At 50.2% G+C, this 16,618-nt stretch overlaps 1 protein-coding gene across 1 annotated transcript in view; it reads right to left on the bottom strand.

Annotated features, from left to right (window-relative positions):
- TSHZ3 (teashirt zinc finger homeobox 3) overlaps nucleotides 1–10,678 on the bottom strand; it is a 63,977-nt gene extending 53,299 nt beyond the window's left edge. Inside the window, exon 1 of the mRNA XM_036390592.2 lies at nucleotides 10,254–10,678. Within this exon, the coding sequence (XP_036246485.1) occupies nucleotides 10,254–10,293 (40 nt within the window). The 5' untranslated portion in view covers nucleotides 10,294–10,678. The remainder of the gene's footprint in view (nucleotides 1–10,253) is intronic.
- Between the last annotated feature and the right edge of the window lie 5,940 nt (nucleotides 10,679–16,618).

The raw sequence follows: 16,618 nt of genomic DNA, 5'->3' as shown, positions 1-16,618 counted from the left end.
CGTGGCAGTGCCCCCAGCACAGCCGGGCGCTCCCGGCCCCGTTCCCGTTCCCTGCCCCGCTCTGGCCGGAGCACATCCAGCACATCCAGCACATCCAGCAGCAGCACCGCCGGAGCGGGAGCTGCCCGGGCCCCCCCGGCTCTGCTCTGCCAGGACCAGTGATAAATGACACATGTCATTCTGTCGGGAGGGAAGGGTGGGTCAGTGATGTATGGCTCTGCTGAAAAGGAAATCGACTGTTTGGCATGGTGCGGCTATTCTCCACCAGGATTTAGTTTCAGAACTCTAAAATGAAATCTCCGATGTTTCAAGTGCACGGATAGGGCAGGCTGACGTGCGGCCGAGGCAGCTCGCTGCCTTTTTTTTTTTCTTCCCCCCCCTTGATTTTTATTTTTTAACCTCTCTCTGCCCTTCGGATTTCAAAAAACTGCTCCACTGACTGGAAACTGCAAAAGAACACACATATATCAAAGTCTTCAATAGTTATGATCCATGATAAAATTTAAATAGGTTGAGGTTTCTATTTTTATTTATTATTGGGGGGGAAAAATGGCATGCAGGCTTGACACAAAAGCAAGATAAAAATTAGCATGTTTGAAGTAATCGTCCCACAGCTTGACATCTGCATAGTAAATTTTAAAGGAAAAAAATGTGTCAGGCAGGCATGAGCTGTTCCCTCCCTCCCCCCCTCTTTCATTAGCTCACTGGCAGGGTGGCACTTCTGAACCTCATTACTGCAGGAGGATTTATGAAGCTGAACCCAATGGCAAAGAAAAGGCATCTGTCAATAATTGTAGGGAGCTGCACTCACAGCTTTGAAATCTCATTAAGTATGCAGTTATCAGGCATAAAGATCAAAAACATTACTCAACTCCGACAGAATCTTATGGAGGAACATTAATTAGCAACAGGCCTACAGTACAAAAAAAAAAAAAAAAACCAGACTTCCTCTCACACCTGCCCAACCCACAAACCAAAAGAAACACTCCTCCTCCCTCCAGAAAAAAATAATTCCCAGCATCTGAGACTGATCAAGTACATGAAACAAGAGAGAGGAAAAAAAAATCCAGTTGAGACAGTCTTGGCGGTGAAGAGAGAAAAGGAAGAAGCTGTCAAAGTTGAGAAGGATGTCAGCACTGGCCCTGATTACAAGGGCCTATACAGTTCCCAGGCCTTTTATCATCCCTGCCATCAAAAACAGACTCTGTGTCACAGATGGATGACTGATGGCTGCCAGTCTGGAGCAGCCTGGCCAAGCCTCCTGGAGGCCCCTGCTGCGATCTGGCCCTCCAGCAACAGGCTTGACCTAGCAGGGAAAGGGCTGCCGGCAGCAAGCCCAGTCCCAGAGACACTCAGAAACAGCACCCTGTTCTGTTCTTCCCCAGAACAATCCAGCGAGAGCTTGGTCAGGGTTTGTTTGTTCAGCTTACAGAAGTTAAATGTAATACTGCTGCTCGCCACGCAAAGCTGTGCATTATTTGAAAATAACACCAGCAAAAAAAAAAAAAAAATTAAAAAAAAAATTAAATAAAATCTCTTCTTTGTCCAAGCTAAAAGTATTTTTTCTAATCCTGTTTCTAGTTTGCATTTTCACCACAATTTGCACGCTCAATTGCTTAGAAAATACATGAGAGAGAAATATAAATTTGGGGGGAAACATACAAATTCATAGGCGAAGCTGGACCATAAAACCAAGTGACCTTTGCAGCATTAAGTATTGTGTGCAACTAATTAAGAACTATGGCCATATTAACATTTTTTGTTACAGAATCAAGGATATCAGATACACAGCTTAACCCATTGCACATATTTTTTTCATTTCCTCTCTATCAAAAACTGTGTTTGCAAACAATAACTCAAAGCTACTTGTTAAAAAAAAAAAAAAAAAGAAAAAAAAGAAAAAAGCAGGAGGAGGGAAATCACCTTCTGTAGTCTTTTTCCCACTTGGGACCATGCCTGAAAAACTCCCTCTCTAGTTACATGCTACCTTTCATACATTTTATATTTCCCATAATTTTGCGCTACAAAGAAGCTTTCCACTGTACAGTTCCATTCCTGTGTTATTTCCTATGTCCTGGCTTTTGATATAATGTACATATTTGTCTCTCATTTCATGAAATACACAGATATTTATGTCTCACTTGTAGCCACACTGAAGATTGGCTTCTTAATGAACTACATCTTTAGTACCGCACAGAGTCAGGGATATTCGCACGCACATACAAGACAACCTGCCTGTCAAAATCTTTTCAATATCTGAAATTAATTCATTTACTAAAGTAATGTACTTTAAGAAAAAAAATCTTAGCTCTGACAAAATACAGAAGCAGAAGTTCCGCTCTGAACAAGATTTTTTAAAGAATTTTACAAAAAGTGTTACAATAAGGTGTTTATATTTTTCCGTATGCTTACCATATTACTTTTATTATGTGTAGCATCAAAGTGATTATAGCAATTACATCTAACAGAATTAATTATAGAACATCCCATCATTTCGAAATACATAATGCATTAGAGGTAAGCCAAAGAAAGAAAACATCTTGACTGTGGTTACTGTTGTTGGAGTATTTTTTTCTTTAAGCATGAAGGCGAAACCAAAGTAGGAAGAAACATACAGAAACTGTGAGATAACAGTGAAATGTTAACTACAGAAATCTGAATATCAAGGCAGGTACGTTTTTTACTAGCAATAGTAACCTGTGCGAAGCTGCGCTAGCACAAATATCCATGTAAAATCCATTAGAGTTTTTAATCACAAAATATGGAAACTAGCCAATTCACCTAACCAATGTGTTAGTACATAAAGACAAGAGTGTATGAGTGAAAGAGTTACAAGCCTTTACGTATGCAAAATAAATTCACTCAAAGCTTCATTAATATTAATTTAAATTCAGAACCCATTTACATTAAATTGTTCATTAAAAATTGCCTATTTTATGCAACATGCATTCCGCAAAGAACACATAAGAAACCGAAACAGAGGGCTCAATTTAATGATGGAAATATCAAAAGTAAATGAATTTGGATCATTCCAAACGAATTACAAAGCAGCCCTCCGCTCTGTGCCAGTGCGCCAAGTTTGGCGGGAGTTTGGCGGAAGGGCAGGGAAACCTCCTGGCTTCCCCCTCGCCAACGCTTGGCCGCCGCCCTTCCCACCTCCCCAGCACCACAGAGCCTTGCTAAAACGGGAATTATTTATGGACAGGACCTCAAAGCCAGCCCTGTGACAATGGTGGCTGAGTGCGAGCACACCGGGCCGCCCCAGAACTTGTTTGCATTGCCAGCGCTGCCGGGCAGAGCCGCGCCAAGGGATGGCAGCTGGAGGTGAGGCGGGCCGCCCATGGAGCCTCCTCACTGGCAAACTCCCACACCAACAAGCACAGTCAACTTACGTGATTCCCAACAGCTGCTCTGAATGAAGAAAAGAGAGTCATAATTAATAACATGTGTCCTGACAGAGTTAATTAATAATTTATAATTAAGTCTAAAATACGAACTTAGATTATTCTTGAAGAGTTGTCCCTTTACAGCCCGAAGAGGCCAGGTAATGGCATTGGCAAAGAGCTTTCAGATATTTTATGATCCTCTGGTAACTCTTTCCCTACTCTCCCTCCACCCCCAGGGGAAAAAAAACCCTTTGAACATTTTCTGAGAAATATCTTAAAGTTGATGCCTGCAATGAGAAGTGTTTAAATTCTGCAGATTGGCTCTCTGCTGAGATGACCAAAATATCTTTCAGGCGCAAAATCAGGCAAATGCAGTAGGATGAATCTCACAGTCTCTGAAATTAAGCCCTACTTATTTCAACTCTTTCAGTTCTTTTTATGAAAATGGTAACAAACAATTTCAAGCTCTGACAATGTTCTATTCTGCATTATTGTACTTAAGAAAACTACAATACAATCTCTCGTGGACTATGCTTTAAATCCTTTGAGTCAATTTTCATGCTTTATTTTTTTGTTATGTTGAAATCAAGAAAAATCAATCGCACAAATTTTTTTCAATCCTTCTGCTTTAGGTTATGACATATACACACACAAAAAAGCAACACATCCATTGTTTAGTGGGATTTTTAAAATTAATTTAATGTCTAACTGCAAATGCTGGAAACTAGAATTAATCTGTCTGGATAAAAAAAGGCTTACAGACATTTAAATGCATGTATCGGGACACTTTATCAACCTAACATAAAATTGTCATCTTATCTTATTATATGACTATTTTATGCATGTGTCAAAGAATTTGAAAATGAATGCCTGTCTCTTCACTCTAATTACAACTGCATATTATCTGTCTGGATGTACCAGTCCATATCATTGTTACCAAATACAATATATTGTATTCACCTTTCATTTTTAACTTAAGGCTGATAAACCACAATTTGGGCGTAACTAAATTTTAAAAAAATTACCAAACACAGAGAGAAGAGGAAGAAAAAAATCAGACTAAAACACCTGAGGTAGATTGTTTAGTAAATGATGCTGAAGTATTTAACAGATAAGATAACACGCGACTGCTCAGCAACTATGTTATTTTTGGTCTTGTATCATAACCATACACACACATACACTCCTACTTGACAATGCAACACTTCAGGCATCTCAATACCTGATCCACTAGCAGCACCTTGAAAACAGGGCTGTGTTAAAATCTGACAATCTGTATTTGGATTCTCTAGGAAGCAGTCACGACATTGGATTAAAATATGGATTACTACACCGTAAAGCCAGCAGTGCCAAGGTTTGCTCAGAGAGGTAACACGTAGGTTACTTTACGTCCTGGCAGATGATTTCTTTTCATTCACTCTGTACCACCATATGTTTCTGCATAAGCGTGCACGTAGCACGCTTAAAAATGTACCCCACACTTCACCCTGAAGGTGATCTTTTCTATACAGTTTCCACTAATCCTGGAAGCAGGGCTGACAAAAAGGACCCACTCTAATCCTGCTAACTCACCCTAGCTTCACTGCATTTCCCATAACCCTGCAGCAGTCACAATTCATTCTAATCACTTTACAAAACAATCTTTAGTAAAAAGAGGAAAAATGCAGACTTGTAAGCCAATTTAAGAAATAACTGCTGATACATCAGTTATTGACTATTTCACTCCTGCTCATGATAGTGCTCAAGGCAAAACCGAGAACAAAATGACAACATCAACCGCACGCAATAAACTGTGGCCCAGGAGAGCACTGAAGCCCTAATTGACAGCTGTCAAGCTAATGGGAGAAATGGCAGCTGATTCTGGAAAATTCTGTTTTCCAGGCAGATATTCAGGGGAATCTATCAAGCCTTTTTATATTTATGCCCCTTTTTCTTTTTTTTTCTTTTTTTTTTTTTTTTTTTGCATTGTTCCTTCACACTTTGCCGAGGAAAAAAAAAAAAAGCAGAGGACAGCCATAACTAATCATTTTGTCAGCTTGCTGCTAGGAAGAATCTCTGCCCAACAGAGAAATATGTGGCAGGTTTGGAGGCAAATAACATACCAAGGGCTGACACTGCAAGTACCTTTATAGGTAGCCTACTTTATCGCTACATTTACTTTTGGGGTATGTATGTAGTTGCAAGCAATTGCCATAAATTAAAGCGAGCGTTCGAGTTGCCGGAGTCAGAGCTGCCTGGAAATCTGGCGGCACAACCTGTGTGCCATCTTGCATCTGTTTGCTGTGCTGCACCCCCAGCCCCGCGCTGGAGGGGCCGAGGGCTGGCACCAGCACTCAAGTCCCTGGGAAGTGGAAGTGCTCCGCACCTCTGAAGCAGCAATTCCGTGAATTTCAGTGCTCACACTGACCAGGTGCAGCTTTTGAATGCAAGCGTAGAAGTTGGGAAGAGCCTCAAGCATTCAGCAATCTCTAGGATTTAAAACATACTGTGCAAAAAAAAAAATAACAAACAACCATAGGCCCAGGTTTGTTTGGGTTTTTTTTCCCAGAGCCTCGAAAACTCGGTGCAGTTGTCTGTTACTGTTTTATTAAATATATAAATAAATAAATAAGTAAACTAAATGTGATTCCAGCAAACCACTAGTTCCCAATCCCTCCTCACAAGGTATGTACACAAAATATGTATTAAGTCATTTCTGTCAGTAGGAAGTACATTTTCTTGATCTTTTAAATAGGTTTCTAAAAAAGCTGCAAGTGAAAGCCATAATTTAAGGATAGATAATTACTGTTTGCATGAACAAGACTGGCCTCTATTAATACAATATCTTAGCTTCTCCAGACAGTAGCCTCTAACTGGTAAATATACCTTCTTCCTCCTGACTTACATGACAAAGTCTTTGGAGCAGCAATTCTAACTATCTTCTTGCTTTAACAGGTGAGGAATAAAATTGCAATCCCTGACTCTCCTTCCCAAATTTACCTATGATATTCAGCTGAGTCTCAAAGCAAACAAAGTGAAATTATCATTTTTACAGATTCTTGATTCTCAGAGACAGCTTTAGTCTTCCACAGTGTGGTGTTAACACTTGGGCTAGACATAAAGAATTTGTGCACCTGTCTGTTATGTCTGCGAGCTCTGTGCTGCTGAGAGTTCTTTGTTGTTGTTATTCTACTCCAGACCATTAAAAGGGTCCTAATTCCTATGACATGATTATCCAGGTACCAAAGCCCATTTGTCACCTGCAGCAGAAAATTGAGTTAATGCACAACTAAAGGCAACCAGGACTGTGTAATATCAACTTGATTACATCAAACTAGCTGCAAACCTAATTCTGCTGGATGACACTGCGTGGAGCTTGTCATCTCCAATCATTAAAGCTGTCAGGAATCCATCAGGTTTACAGCTAATTAGGTGAACACTAATGAAGCTGGCAAAACAACTTTTCTTTTTTTATGGCTGAGCGGACCTTTCAGTTTGGAGAAAAAAAATTCTCGAGTATTCTCAAGGTTGCTGGGGACTGGATTTCCTGAGTTACCAATCAGCAGACATCTTTAATTCTCCCCCCACCACCACCTTTTTTTCTCTCTCAGTACCAAGCAATCAATTTGTCATCACTCTCAGTATGCCACAAAAGCAGTCATGAACCTTATAACTCGCAGCTCTCAAGCCAAAAAGGGGAAAAAAAAAAAAAAGTAAGTTTCTTCTGTCTTAAAATAAAACACCTCATACAGCTCACTTATTTATCTTCATGCACTTATCAACAGCATGAATGTTCTTGTTTTTTCACTCTTGTCAAATAAGTAGCCCTTCAGTCATTCTACATCCCCCATATCCATTAGGCAGAGGCATTTTGATAAAGTAAAGCCAAAGCTAGTGTATGGGAAAGAATGAAAGCACTCACTCTGCCAACTTCTGATTGACCATTAAGCTATTGATGAATGTGCCTGTCAGGAGAGAGACAATTAAATCAAATATGAAACAAAGTCGTTTTGACGGGTCATTTTGATAGAGCAAAACCATTCTTCCATCTCCTATTAGTCCTGCAGTCAAGTTTTTGTAATGAATATTTCTTAACTAACCTGTTATTTCTTAGCTGTTTTTTAAGGTGTTAAAAAAAAAGGCCTTTGCGTTTACTGCTATCAGAAAAAGTAACATTTCCAATGTGACCAATAAAAGCAGCATCTCAGTGGGAAGCAATTATACACAATACTAAATGTTTAATGTGGCTATCAAAAAGCTAAAAGTTTAAAGAGATTACACTTCTGCTAAATATGAAAGATAGATCACGTATCATGGATGATTCACTTGAGAAAGGAGGGAGAGACAGAGAGTGGTGGAGGGAGAGAAGGATACCTCAGAATGTGTGTTTAGTGCAGAAACACTTTCTTCCAGTCTGTACAGAGAGAGCCCACTTTACAGCACAGTCGAAAATGGAAAAACACATGGAAAATCTAGATTTTGCAGGACTAAATTCACATTACAAAACAGAATTTCCCAAGTATCAGGAGAAGTTCACCTCTGTCATTTTTCTAGAAAATTGTTATTTGATGGCACGGGCCAGAAAAGCAAAATATTATCACGAAGTATTTGGCTACGATATTGTTTGCTAGATGCTATCACCACCGCACAGAGAAACTTTCCAAACTTTCTAGCTGTTTGTATGCGGGGTAAGACCGCTGGGAAGTCTATTTCCCTATTTCAAAAGCACTGCCTGAACCCATGCGGCTGTCCAAGAAGAGAAGAAAGAAAACACGCACGTTGTTATTTACAATTTGTGTCACTCCTCGAGCCCCTTGATGTTTACTAAACTCAAACCACCCCACTCGGAGAAGCTGTCAGGCAGTGTGGGAGCACTGCTGGGCTCCAGCAAGCCCCTAGCACGGCCTGCAGGACTACCTGGTCCAGCAAGCCCCTAGCCCAGGCTACCTGCCCCACGCTGTCCCTAGCCCAGGCTGCAGGAAGGACTCCCTGCTCCAAGCTGTGCCTAACCCAGGCTACAGGACAGACTCCCTGCTCCAAGCTGTGCCTAACCCAGGCTGCAGGATGGACTCCCTGCCCCACGCTGTCCCTAACCCAGGCTGCAGGACAGACTCCCTGCTCCAAGCTGTGCCTAACCCAGGCTGTAGGACAGACTCCCTGCTCCAAGCTGTGCCTAACCCAGGCTGCAGGACAGACTCCCTGCTCCAAGCTGTGCCTAACCCAGGCTGCAGGACAGACTCCCTGCTCCAAGCTGTGCCTAACCCAGGCTGCAGGACAGACTCCCTGCCCCACACTGTGCCTAACCCAGGCTGTAGGACAGACTCCCTGCCCCACGCTGTCCCAAGCCCAGGCTGAAGGGCTGACTCCCTGCCCCACGCTGTCCCAAGCCCAGGCACAGCCGCGCTGCCAGGGATGCTCTGGGGAGCTTCCCCGGCTCCAGCCCGGCCCCTCGAGGCTCTCCCCCGGCAGAGCTGTCCGTGCCCGGGCCTGGCAGCCCTGGCGGCCCTGGCAGGCCGGGCCCAGCGGTGGCAGCGCTCGCCAGGACCCCTCAAGTTGCGCTCCCAGAGTTGACAGGCCACGTGTGACGTCACCGAGGCTGGCGTTACCATGGCAAGTGATTTATTGATGTTTATCGGGAATGAATAGATCAAAGGCTGCCAGATGACAGGCGATCAATCAGACATCAAATCAAGGATGGCAACAGGCCAAGGAAACCTTTTCCAGCCTGCATATCCCCAACTAAGGATTACTGTAAAATTATGTAGGGCTTTTCTTCTACTGTTTTCTTTTCAATTTGGCTTTTCCAAAAAAATACTGCTTAAGTTTAACAGGAGTTGACATTTCTGGCAAAAGGAAAACAAGCCAAACAAACAAAAAACCTCACCAGCACAAAGCCTCGAAAAGTAATTCTAAAAAGGAAAAAAGAAACCAGTGGAAATTGCAAAGGCACTATCAGAAACATTCACCAGTCACTTGACAATACACAGACCCTTTTTCTTTTTTTTTTTTTTTTCCCTCCTTTGGTTTACTTTGCAGCTTCTCCTCTGGACTCATAAATAAGAAATCAATAGGATTAACAGAAGAGGCTACCAAAGAAAGTGACCAGCTAGGACGGTCTGTCTGTCCGGCAGAGACATCTCCAGTGCAGTACAAGGGCAGAAGAGAAAAAGGTAAAAGTTGGGCAAAGGAACCAGTTCTGGGCTCGGATCTTCAACTAACACTGCAGAGCCTCCAAATCACTTTGTCCCTGCCACTTCATTCACAGCGTGCCATATTTTTATACATGCCCTCTCTCTTTTTTTATAGGAAAGAAAAATTAAATAAAAAGAATATTTTCCCTGGCTTTCACAAACCATTTGCCTGTGAGGGAAGGGGATGTAGAAGAATGAAGACTACGAAGGAGAGAAGCAAAGTAGGTGCCAAAGTACGGGCTGGAAATAACCAAAATTCGCCTCCTGCTTCCCCCAGCCCCGGAGTGACACCGACCATAGAGCCCGAGCAGCGTGTGCCCGCACACACCCGCTGCCCCTCGCACAGGGTTACCCCAGAACCGAGCCGGGCGATGGCAGAGTTCGGAATAAATCAAAGTGGGCACCAAAAGTGGGGAACGGGCTTTCATGCGCCCCCCACTCCAAAGAATAAAAATAAATAAAATCCCCCCAAAACCCCCAGCCCGGCGCTGCGCCTCCAGCCCAGGAGTTGCTCGGCAGAGCCCTCGGCAGCGGCGGGCAGCGGGGCAGCAGCGGGGCGCGGAGCGGCGGCGGAGCCCGCCGGGAGCCGGTTATGAAAGAGACGGAGGGAAGCGAGAGGAGAAGCCAGCGGCCGCGAAGGGAAGGGAAGGCAGGGAAGGCAGGGGAGGCAGGGAAGGAAGGGAAGCGGCTCTCGTACCTGCTGCGCGCCGGGGCGCTTGCTGCTTCCTCCTCGGCATGCTGGGCTCCTGCGGGCGCCGGCGGGGGGGGGCAGCCGGGGCGCGGGGGTGGGAAGAGTTGCCTCAGCCCCAGAGATCCGGTGAGCTGCTCCAGCCTCGGCGCGAGGGCTGGGTCGGGGATATATTTTTTGTTGCTGTGCATACACGATGCCGAGTAGGAGGAGGAGGCGGCGGCGGCGGAGGAGGAGGAGGCGGCACAGAGGAGAGGACAGCCCTGCTGCTGCTGCTGCTGCTGGCAGAAGAGGGGGGAAGTTTGACAAATCGCCCCGGAGGAAGGAGGAGGGGAAGCCCCCCGAAGAGGTGTGCGGGCGGGAGGGCTGGGGAGAGCCCGCAGTCCCCCCCACCCCGCCCTGCGCCCCCGGTGCCTGGCCGGGCTGGGAGATCACGGCATAAAGACAGGGGATCTCTTGGCCGGAGCCGGCGGAGCCTCAGCCTGCGCTCTCCACTCCCGGCTCGGCGCTGGAGCGGCGGCGGCGGCGGCGGCGGCGGCAACAGGCGAAGCTTGAAGGGAAACGAGATGATCGCGGTGTCACTCAAACTGCTCCGCCGAGGGGGAGCGGGGCACCGCCGCCGCCCGCCCCGGGCCGCGCCTTCACTCAGCGCGCATCGCCCGCCGGACGGGGCACGGGGGCGGACAGGGGTCTGCCCCGCCGGCCGGGGCGACCCCCTCGCCGCGCCCCCTCCGCTACCCAACTTCGCCCGGCGCCGGTCTCCCGAGCCGCCCGCGGCGGCGGCGGAGGGCTGGCCGGGCAGGGACAGGCAGGGCAGCCCGCCGGGCTCCGCGCCGCTCGCCCCGCTCCCTGCCGCAGCCCTTCCCTTTCCGCCCCCGCGCGCACCCGTTCCCCGCCGGAGCCCCCCGCAGCCATCGCCTCCCGCCACGCCGGGGCACGGGACCCCCCCCTCTCCTCGCCGCCCCCCACGGCGAGGAGGGCCCGGCCCGCCGCTCCATCCCGGCCGCCCCGCGCGGTGACAGCGGCGGCGGTGGCCCCGGCTCTCCGCCGCGCCCCGCAGCGCTGCCCGCCCCGGCCGCACTCACCGGCGCGCCGCCCGCCCGCCGGCACATCCAGCCCGCCGGCTCCCACCTGGCTGGCGCCGCGGCCGCCGCGCTCCGCTCCGCGCCTGCGGGCGGGCGGTGTCGGGGCCGCCCCGGCCGGCGGCCGCTATCGGCGGCGCCCCCGCCAGCGGAGCCGCTGCTCCCGCCCCGCGGGGCCAGAGCGGCGGGGAGCGGGCAGCGCCCGCGCCCCACGCACCCGGCTCTTCGGGATGGAGCACTTTTGCCTCGTTTTCCCTGTTTGGGGGCAGGTTGTTGTTTTTTTTTTTTTTTTTTCTTTTCTCTCTCTCTCAGTTTTTTTGGTTTTTTGGTTTTTTTTTAATTTTTTTTTTTTTTTCTCGGTCCAAGTTCACTGCCGAGCCGCCGCGCTCAGTTCGGCGAGCGCCGGCGGATCGATGTGCTGCGGGTTTGATTGCGCATCCCTGGGCGGCGGGGCCGCGCGGCGCGGGGAGGGCCGGGGCGGCGGGGGGCGCGCGGGGCCCGGGCCGCTCCCGCCCCCGCTCCGCCCGCGCCGGGACCCCGCCAGCAGGGACCGGGACACGGCAACAGCAACAGCCAAAAAAAAAAAAAAACCAAAAAAAAAAAAAAGAAAAAGAAAAGGAAAGAAAGAAAGGAAAAAAAAAAAAAAAGCAAACAACCCTAGTAGCTTTTTTTTTTTTTTAAGTTCACGGGGAGGAATTAAAAAAAAAAAAAAAAAAGGCTGAGCTCACTTTTACGGTAAGATCAAAAAAAATTTCCACTCGCCCCCATTCTTCGAGATTTGGGATAATTCCAAATACCTGACTAAGTGCAGATGTTGTTGCGTCTTCACATCCTATAAAGCCGCCGTGCCGCTCTCGGGCTCTCGCTTCCCTTTCAAGTTGCAGGAAATTCAAACACTTTACATGACGGGTGGAGAAGGTTTGGGATTTTTTTTTTTTTTTGGATTATTGTTATGAGTTGATTTTTTTTTAAGCTGATCTTTAGGACGAAAAAAAAAATCGCAGTCGCCTAAAGTCCCCGGGAAATTGCTACTGTTGGGGGAAAACGAAACATTTCTTGAAAACAAGAAAATGGTGAGTTGTCAATTGCCGCTTCTGCTGCCAAACTCGCTCAGTTCCATCTCATTGATACTCGCTGGTTGCTCCTCACAGTTACAGTATCTGCTCACAGAAGGAGCGATCAGATCTGCTTAAGAGACGACACCGAGACGTTCCCCCCCCGTCCCCAAAAAGCCCTGTGTGTGTGTGTGTGTGTGTGAGTGTGCGAGCGTGGGTGAGCCGTGCGGCAGGACGGGGCCGGGCGGCGGGCAGCCCCGGCGGGGCGGGCGGGCGGGCTCGCCGCCGCGGCGGTGCGTGCCGCTAGATCCGCCCTAACATCTGTCCGTCTCACCATTGGCGCATCCATCAGTGTCACCCCGGCTGCACATTGCAACGACAACACATCAGACACTACACAGACCGGGATTCGGTACAAATAACCAACATACTAAACAACTTAACCGGGGAGGAGGGGACCAGCCGCAGCATAAGTATTTACAAACGTTAGACAGCCTCGGGAAGCAGGGCTCGGCTGCGGTTAATAGCTCCTTCATTCTCTCTCCCTCCTCCCCCTTTAAGTAGGAAATAGAAAACCTAAATAATTCACGCCCCCCACCCCCCGAAGGATGCTGCCGGCCTGGGGCAGGGACAGGGACAGGGACAGGGACCGGGGCGCTCAGCCCGGCTGCGCTCCCGGCTCGGCGGGGCGATGGCTGCGGCAGGAGCGCACCGAGCGCGGAGCCGGCGAGAGGCCAGCCCCGGGCTGAGGTGCCGGCCCGCGCTGCGCAACATGGAGGATTCCTCCGAGCTCTGGAGCGAGAGAGACTGAAACAAACTTTGGGATGCTCGGCCGGGAGCCTCGGCAGCCGAGAGCCCCGGGAGCCCTGGGCGCCTGTGCTCCTGCTCGCCGCACGGAGTGCGGGGAAGGTCACTCTGCCACCAGGCGCTGGTAGAGCGCCCTGAAAACTACAGCAAAATTAAAATGACACGGCGCGTGTAGTCACTGCAGTCCTGTAAAGGCTGTTCTGAAATGTGCGAGAGCCCTCTCCAAAGCCAGGGAAATCCCGATCCTCCTCAGCTGCTGGCTGCGGGGCATCGCGAGGAGCGAGCCGCAGCGACCAATCCCCAATTTTGGGGCGGTTGCAAGTTGCAAGAACTTTGTTCCTTCCACTTTCCTGTCTCTAAATCTGCTCATCTTTCACTGCCTTTGTGTCACCCTGAGCCCGCCCGGGGCATGGATGTGAGCCCCTGTCCGCTGCCGGTTATGGCCCGGGTGCCCGGAGGGGTGCGAGCCCCTCGGCCCGGCGCGGCTCCGCGGGTGCGCAGCCTCCTCCCGCGGGTGCGCTGGGCTACACGCGTGCGTGGATTTGTGCGAGTGGTGGCATTTGTGTTTGAACAGGCTCCCAGACAGAGCTGTGCCTCCCGCAGAGCACAGCCTGCGAGGAGGATGCTGGCAGGTGGCACCTCGGCAGCTGAACGGTGTCAGCAGCACAAACAAACACGCGAGACTGTGCCCGGCCCCGCTGCGTGGGGAGCTCGGTGCGAGCAGCAGCGCTTACCTGGCTCTGCAAAGGGCGGCCCACACAGCCGGCAGCGCAGGGCGAGGGGCTCCTTCCAGTGCGCCGAGCTGGGACTGGGAGGGAACGAAATAAGTGAAACTTTCCGTAAACAGTCATTGGAGGAACTTTCTCAGTTCACTTAGGAATAATAATTCTCGTGTGTGAGAGAGAGAGGGAGGCAGCAGATATTCGTGCACACAGACATGTGCATTGCTCTTCCACAGTCACAAGTCTCACTGCCAAAACGCTCAGGAAGTTGTGGAATAATTTGGTTATTAACTATGTACATTTTTTTTAAGGAAGGAAAAAAAAATCTATTGAGCTTTCCATCAGACGATTTACAGAGGGAAGTGCAGACGCCTTCATGTGCGTCGGCTTCTTTGGGGGTCACAGTCTATTCCAGAGAGCCAGAACGCGTAATTTTATGAAGTGTAGCGTTTCCAAACACAGCGCATCAAATCGATGGCTCTACAGACTCCATCCACGTAGACTCAGCACACGAGGCTCAACCCTAAGCTCGCTCTTCCCGGCAGTTTTAAAACAAGGCACCAATTATTTATAAGTCACATAATTAGATAACCATCACTCCTGAACTTTCCACCAGCTAAGAATGTTTTATCTTTCCCAACCGGGCACTGCTTACTGCCCTTCTTTGGTATATATTTTCACTGCTCATACCATTCCTCTCCACCAAAACTCCACCAATTGCCCGAGACACCTCTTTCGTCCCCCGGCCCGCGTGGAGACAGCGGCCGAGCCGATAAAGGACCACTGGAATTAACTGCTGATTATGGGAACGGCCAGGGAGGATCAGTGAGGAAGTTTAGTAAACTTGGAACAGCTGCCTCTTAGAAGCCGGCGTGTTTTAGCCCAGCTTTAACCTTGTTCTCTCCCGAGCAGCGTGTTGATGTTTCGCCACTTGCTCACTGCAAACAAGGCAGGGAGCGGCGTGCGCCGAGGTGCCCGTGTGGCTGCTCTCCCTGGCTGTTCGCACCGGCTCGCTGCTCTCCGGGGGTCAGTCCCGGCCACCGAGCGGCCCCGGCCTCTCTCCTCTCTCCCCAGCTCCGGCCCAGCTCTGCCCGCGCCTCCCTTTCGAGCGGGGCAGAGGCGCCGCCGGGGACCTGCAGCTCCTCTCCTGCAGCCGAGGGTCCCCGGAGCGGCGGGAAGGGCCGGGCAGCAGCGAGCCGGGGCCTCTGGAGCCGCCGGTGCAGGGCAGCGCTGCCCGCGGCCCGGGAGCGGCTGTCGGGGGCGGCGGCGAGGGGGGCGAGCCCCGGCGGGGCTGGGGGGGGTCTCACCGGGCCCGGGCAGCCCCACGGAGGACGCGGCGGCCCTTGGCCGGTACCGGCGGCACCGCTGCCCTCTGTGCCCGGGCACTGCCTTCCCTCCTGCCCCGCGCCCATCGAAATGCGGGAAGTATTTCGGTTTCTCCCGGCGAAGAACAAAGAAGCAGCAGCTTTCACGAAGGCTGGACCAGATGAATACGGATCCGATAAGTTTGTTTAAAAAGCCCACTGTCCACGCCCGAAAACGATACTGCTCTTCTGTAAAATACAAAGTGTTGTCAATAACCATTATAGCAGCGATAATGATCTGTGAAGAGAACAAAGACATTTTGTAATATCTACATTACTTTATTAGAGCAAAATTATTTTTAAATGCCTGTGAATTCCCAAACCTCCTGAATACAAATGAATAAAAGTTTTTCTTCGGGCTAAAATCTTTGCTTGAATGTAAATTGTTTGGGTAAGTGAATTTGCACAGCAGCAAAGTTTGTTTGTCTTAGTCCAGTAGCTTTGCTTTAACGAACCAGATGTTTTGTCTGTAAATTGTCCAGAGGACTTTCACAGTTCTGACATGTAATAAGCCCCAGAAAATCAGAACTGGAATAGCTGCGTCCCTGCGATTAGGACCACGCATTTCGGGAAGAGCACGGGGAAAATAGGAAAGTGTAAGCACGCTCAGTGTCCTCATGTTTGGAACCCTCATTCTAAACTGTAAGTAATCTTGTCCGAATCGATTCGCTTCTGCCTGGAGTTGACAGCAATTCTCCACCCAACCCCAGATATCAGAAATACATCCCCCCAAGAAAATCCCCAGGCACAGCGGGGAGCGGTGGGGGCGGTAGGTTTCGGCCGGGGGAGCCGCTCGGAGGTACCGAGCGGGCCGGCCCGGTCCCGGGGCCGCCCGGAGCGGCCCCCGCAGCCGGCGGTGCCCGGCGGGCGGTGCCGGTGCCCGGCCCCGCGGCGGGCGCTCCCTCCGTGCCCCGCTCCTCTCCCGCGGCGGTCGGAGCGCACCGCCCGCCCCCGCCGCCGCCGGGGCCAACAAGTTCCCGGTTCCACCCGGGCACCGAGAGCGGCGGCCCGGCCGCGGCTCTGCGGGGCGATGCCGCCGCCGCCGCCGCTGCTGCTGCCCGGAGAGCCGGGCCCTCCGCCTTCCCTCTCGGACGGAGAAGGGCTGAGGCCACCGAGCTGTCCCAGCTCCCGCTCGCCCCTGCCGGGTCTCCCCCGGGCTGAGCCCCGCTCGGCCCGGGCAGCGGCCGCCCCGGCGCTCGCCGCGCTCCCAGGGGCTGCGCCCTTTGGAGATGATGCTGATTTAAAATAAGAGCTATCGGCGCGATTCAGTCCCGCTCAGCCATCACTTTTTCCCCCTCCCTCGAAAGGACACGGGGTCCCTGAAGAAACAACCGGCCGCTGCTT

Source organism: Molothrus ater, chromosome 12, assembly GCF_012460135.2.
Source record: "Molothrus ater isolate BHLD 08-10-18 breed brown headed cowbird chromosome 12, BPBGC_Mater_1.1, whole genome shotgun sequence".
Classification (NCBI taxonomy): Eukaryota; Metazoa; Chordata; class Aves; order Passeriformes; family Icteridae; genus Molothrus; species Molothrus ater.
Note: the sequence above shows the minus strand (reverse complement) of the source record. Positions and strands in the feature narration are given on the sequence as shown.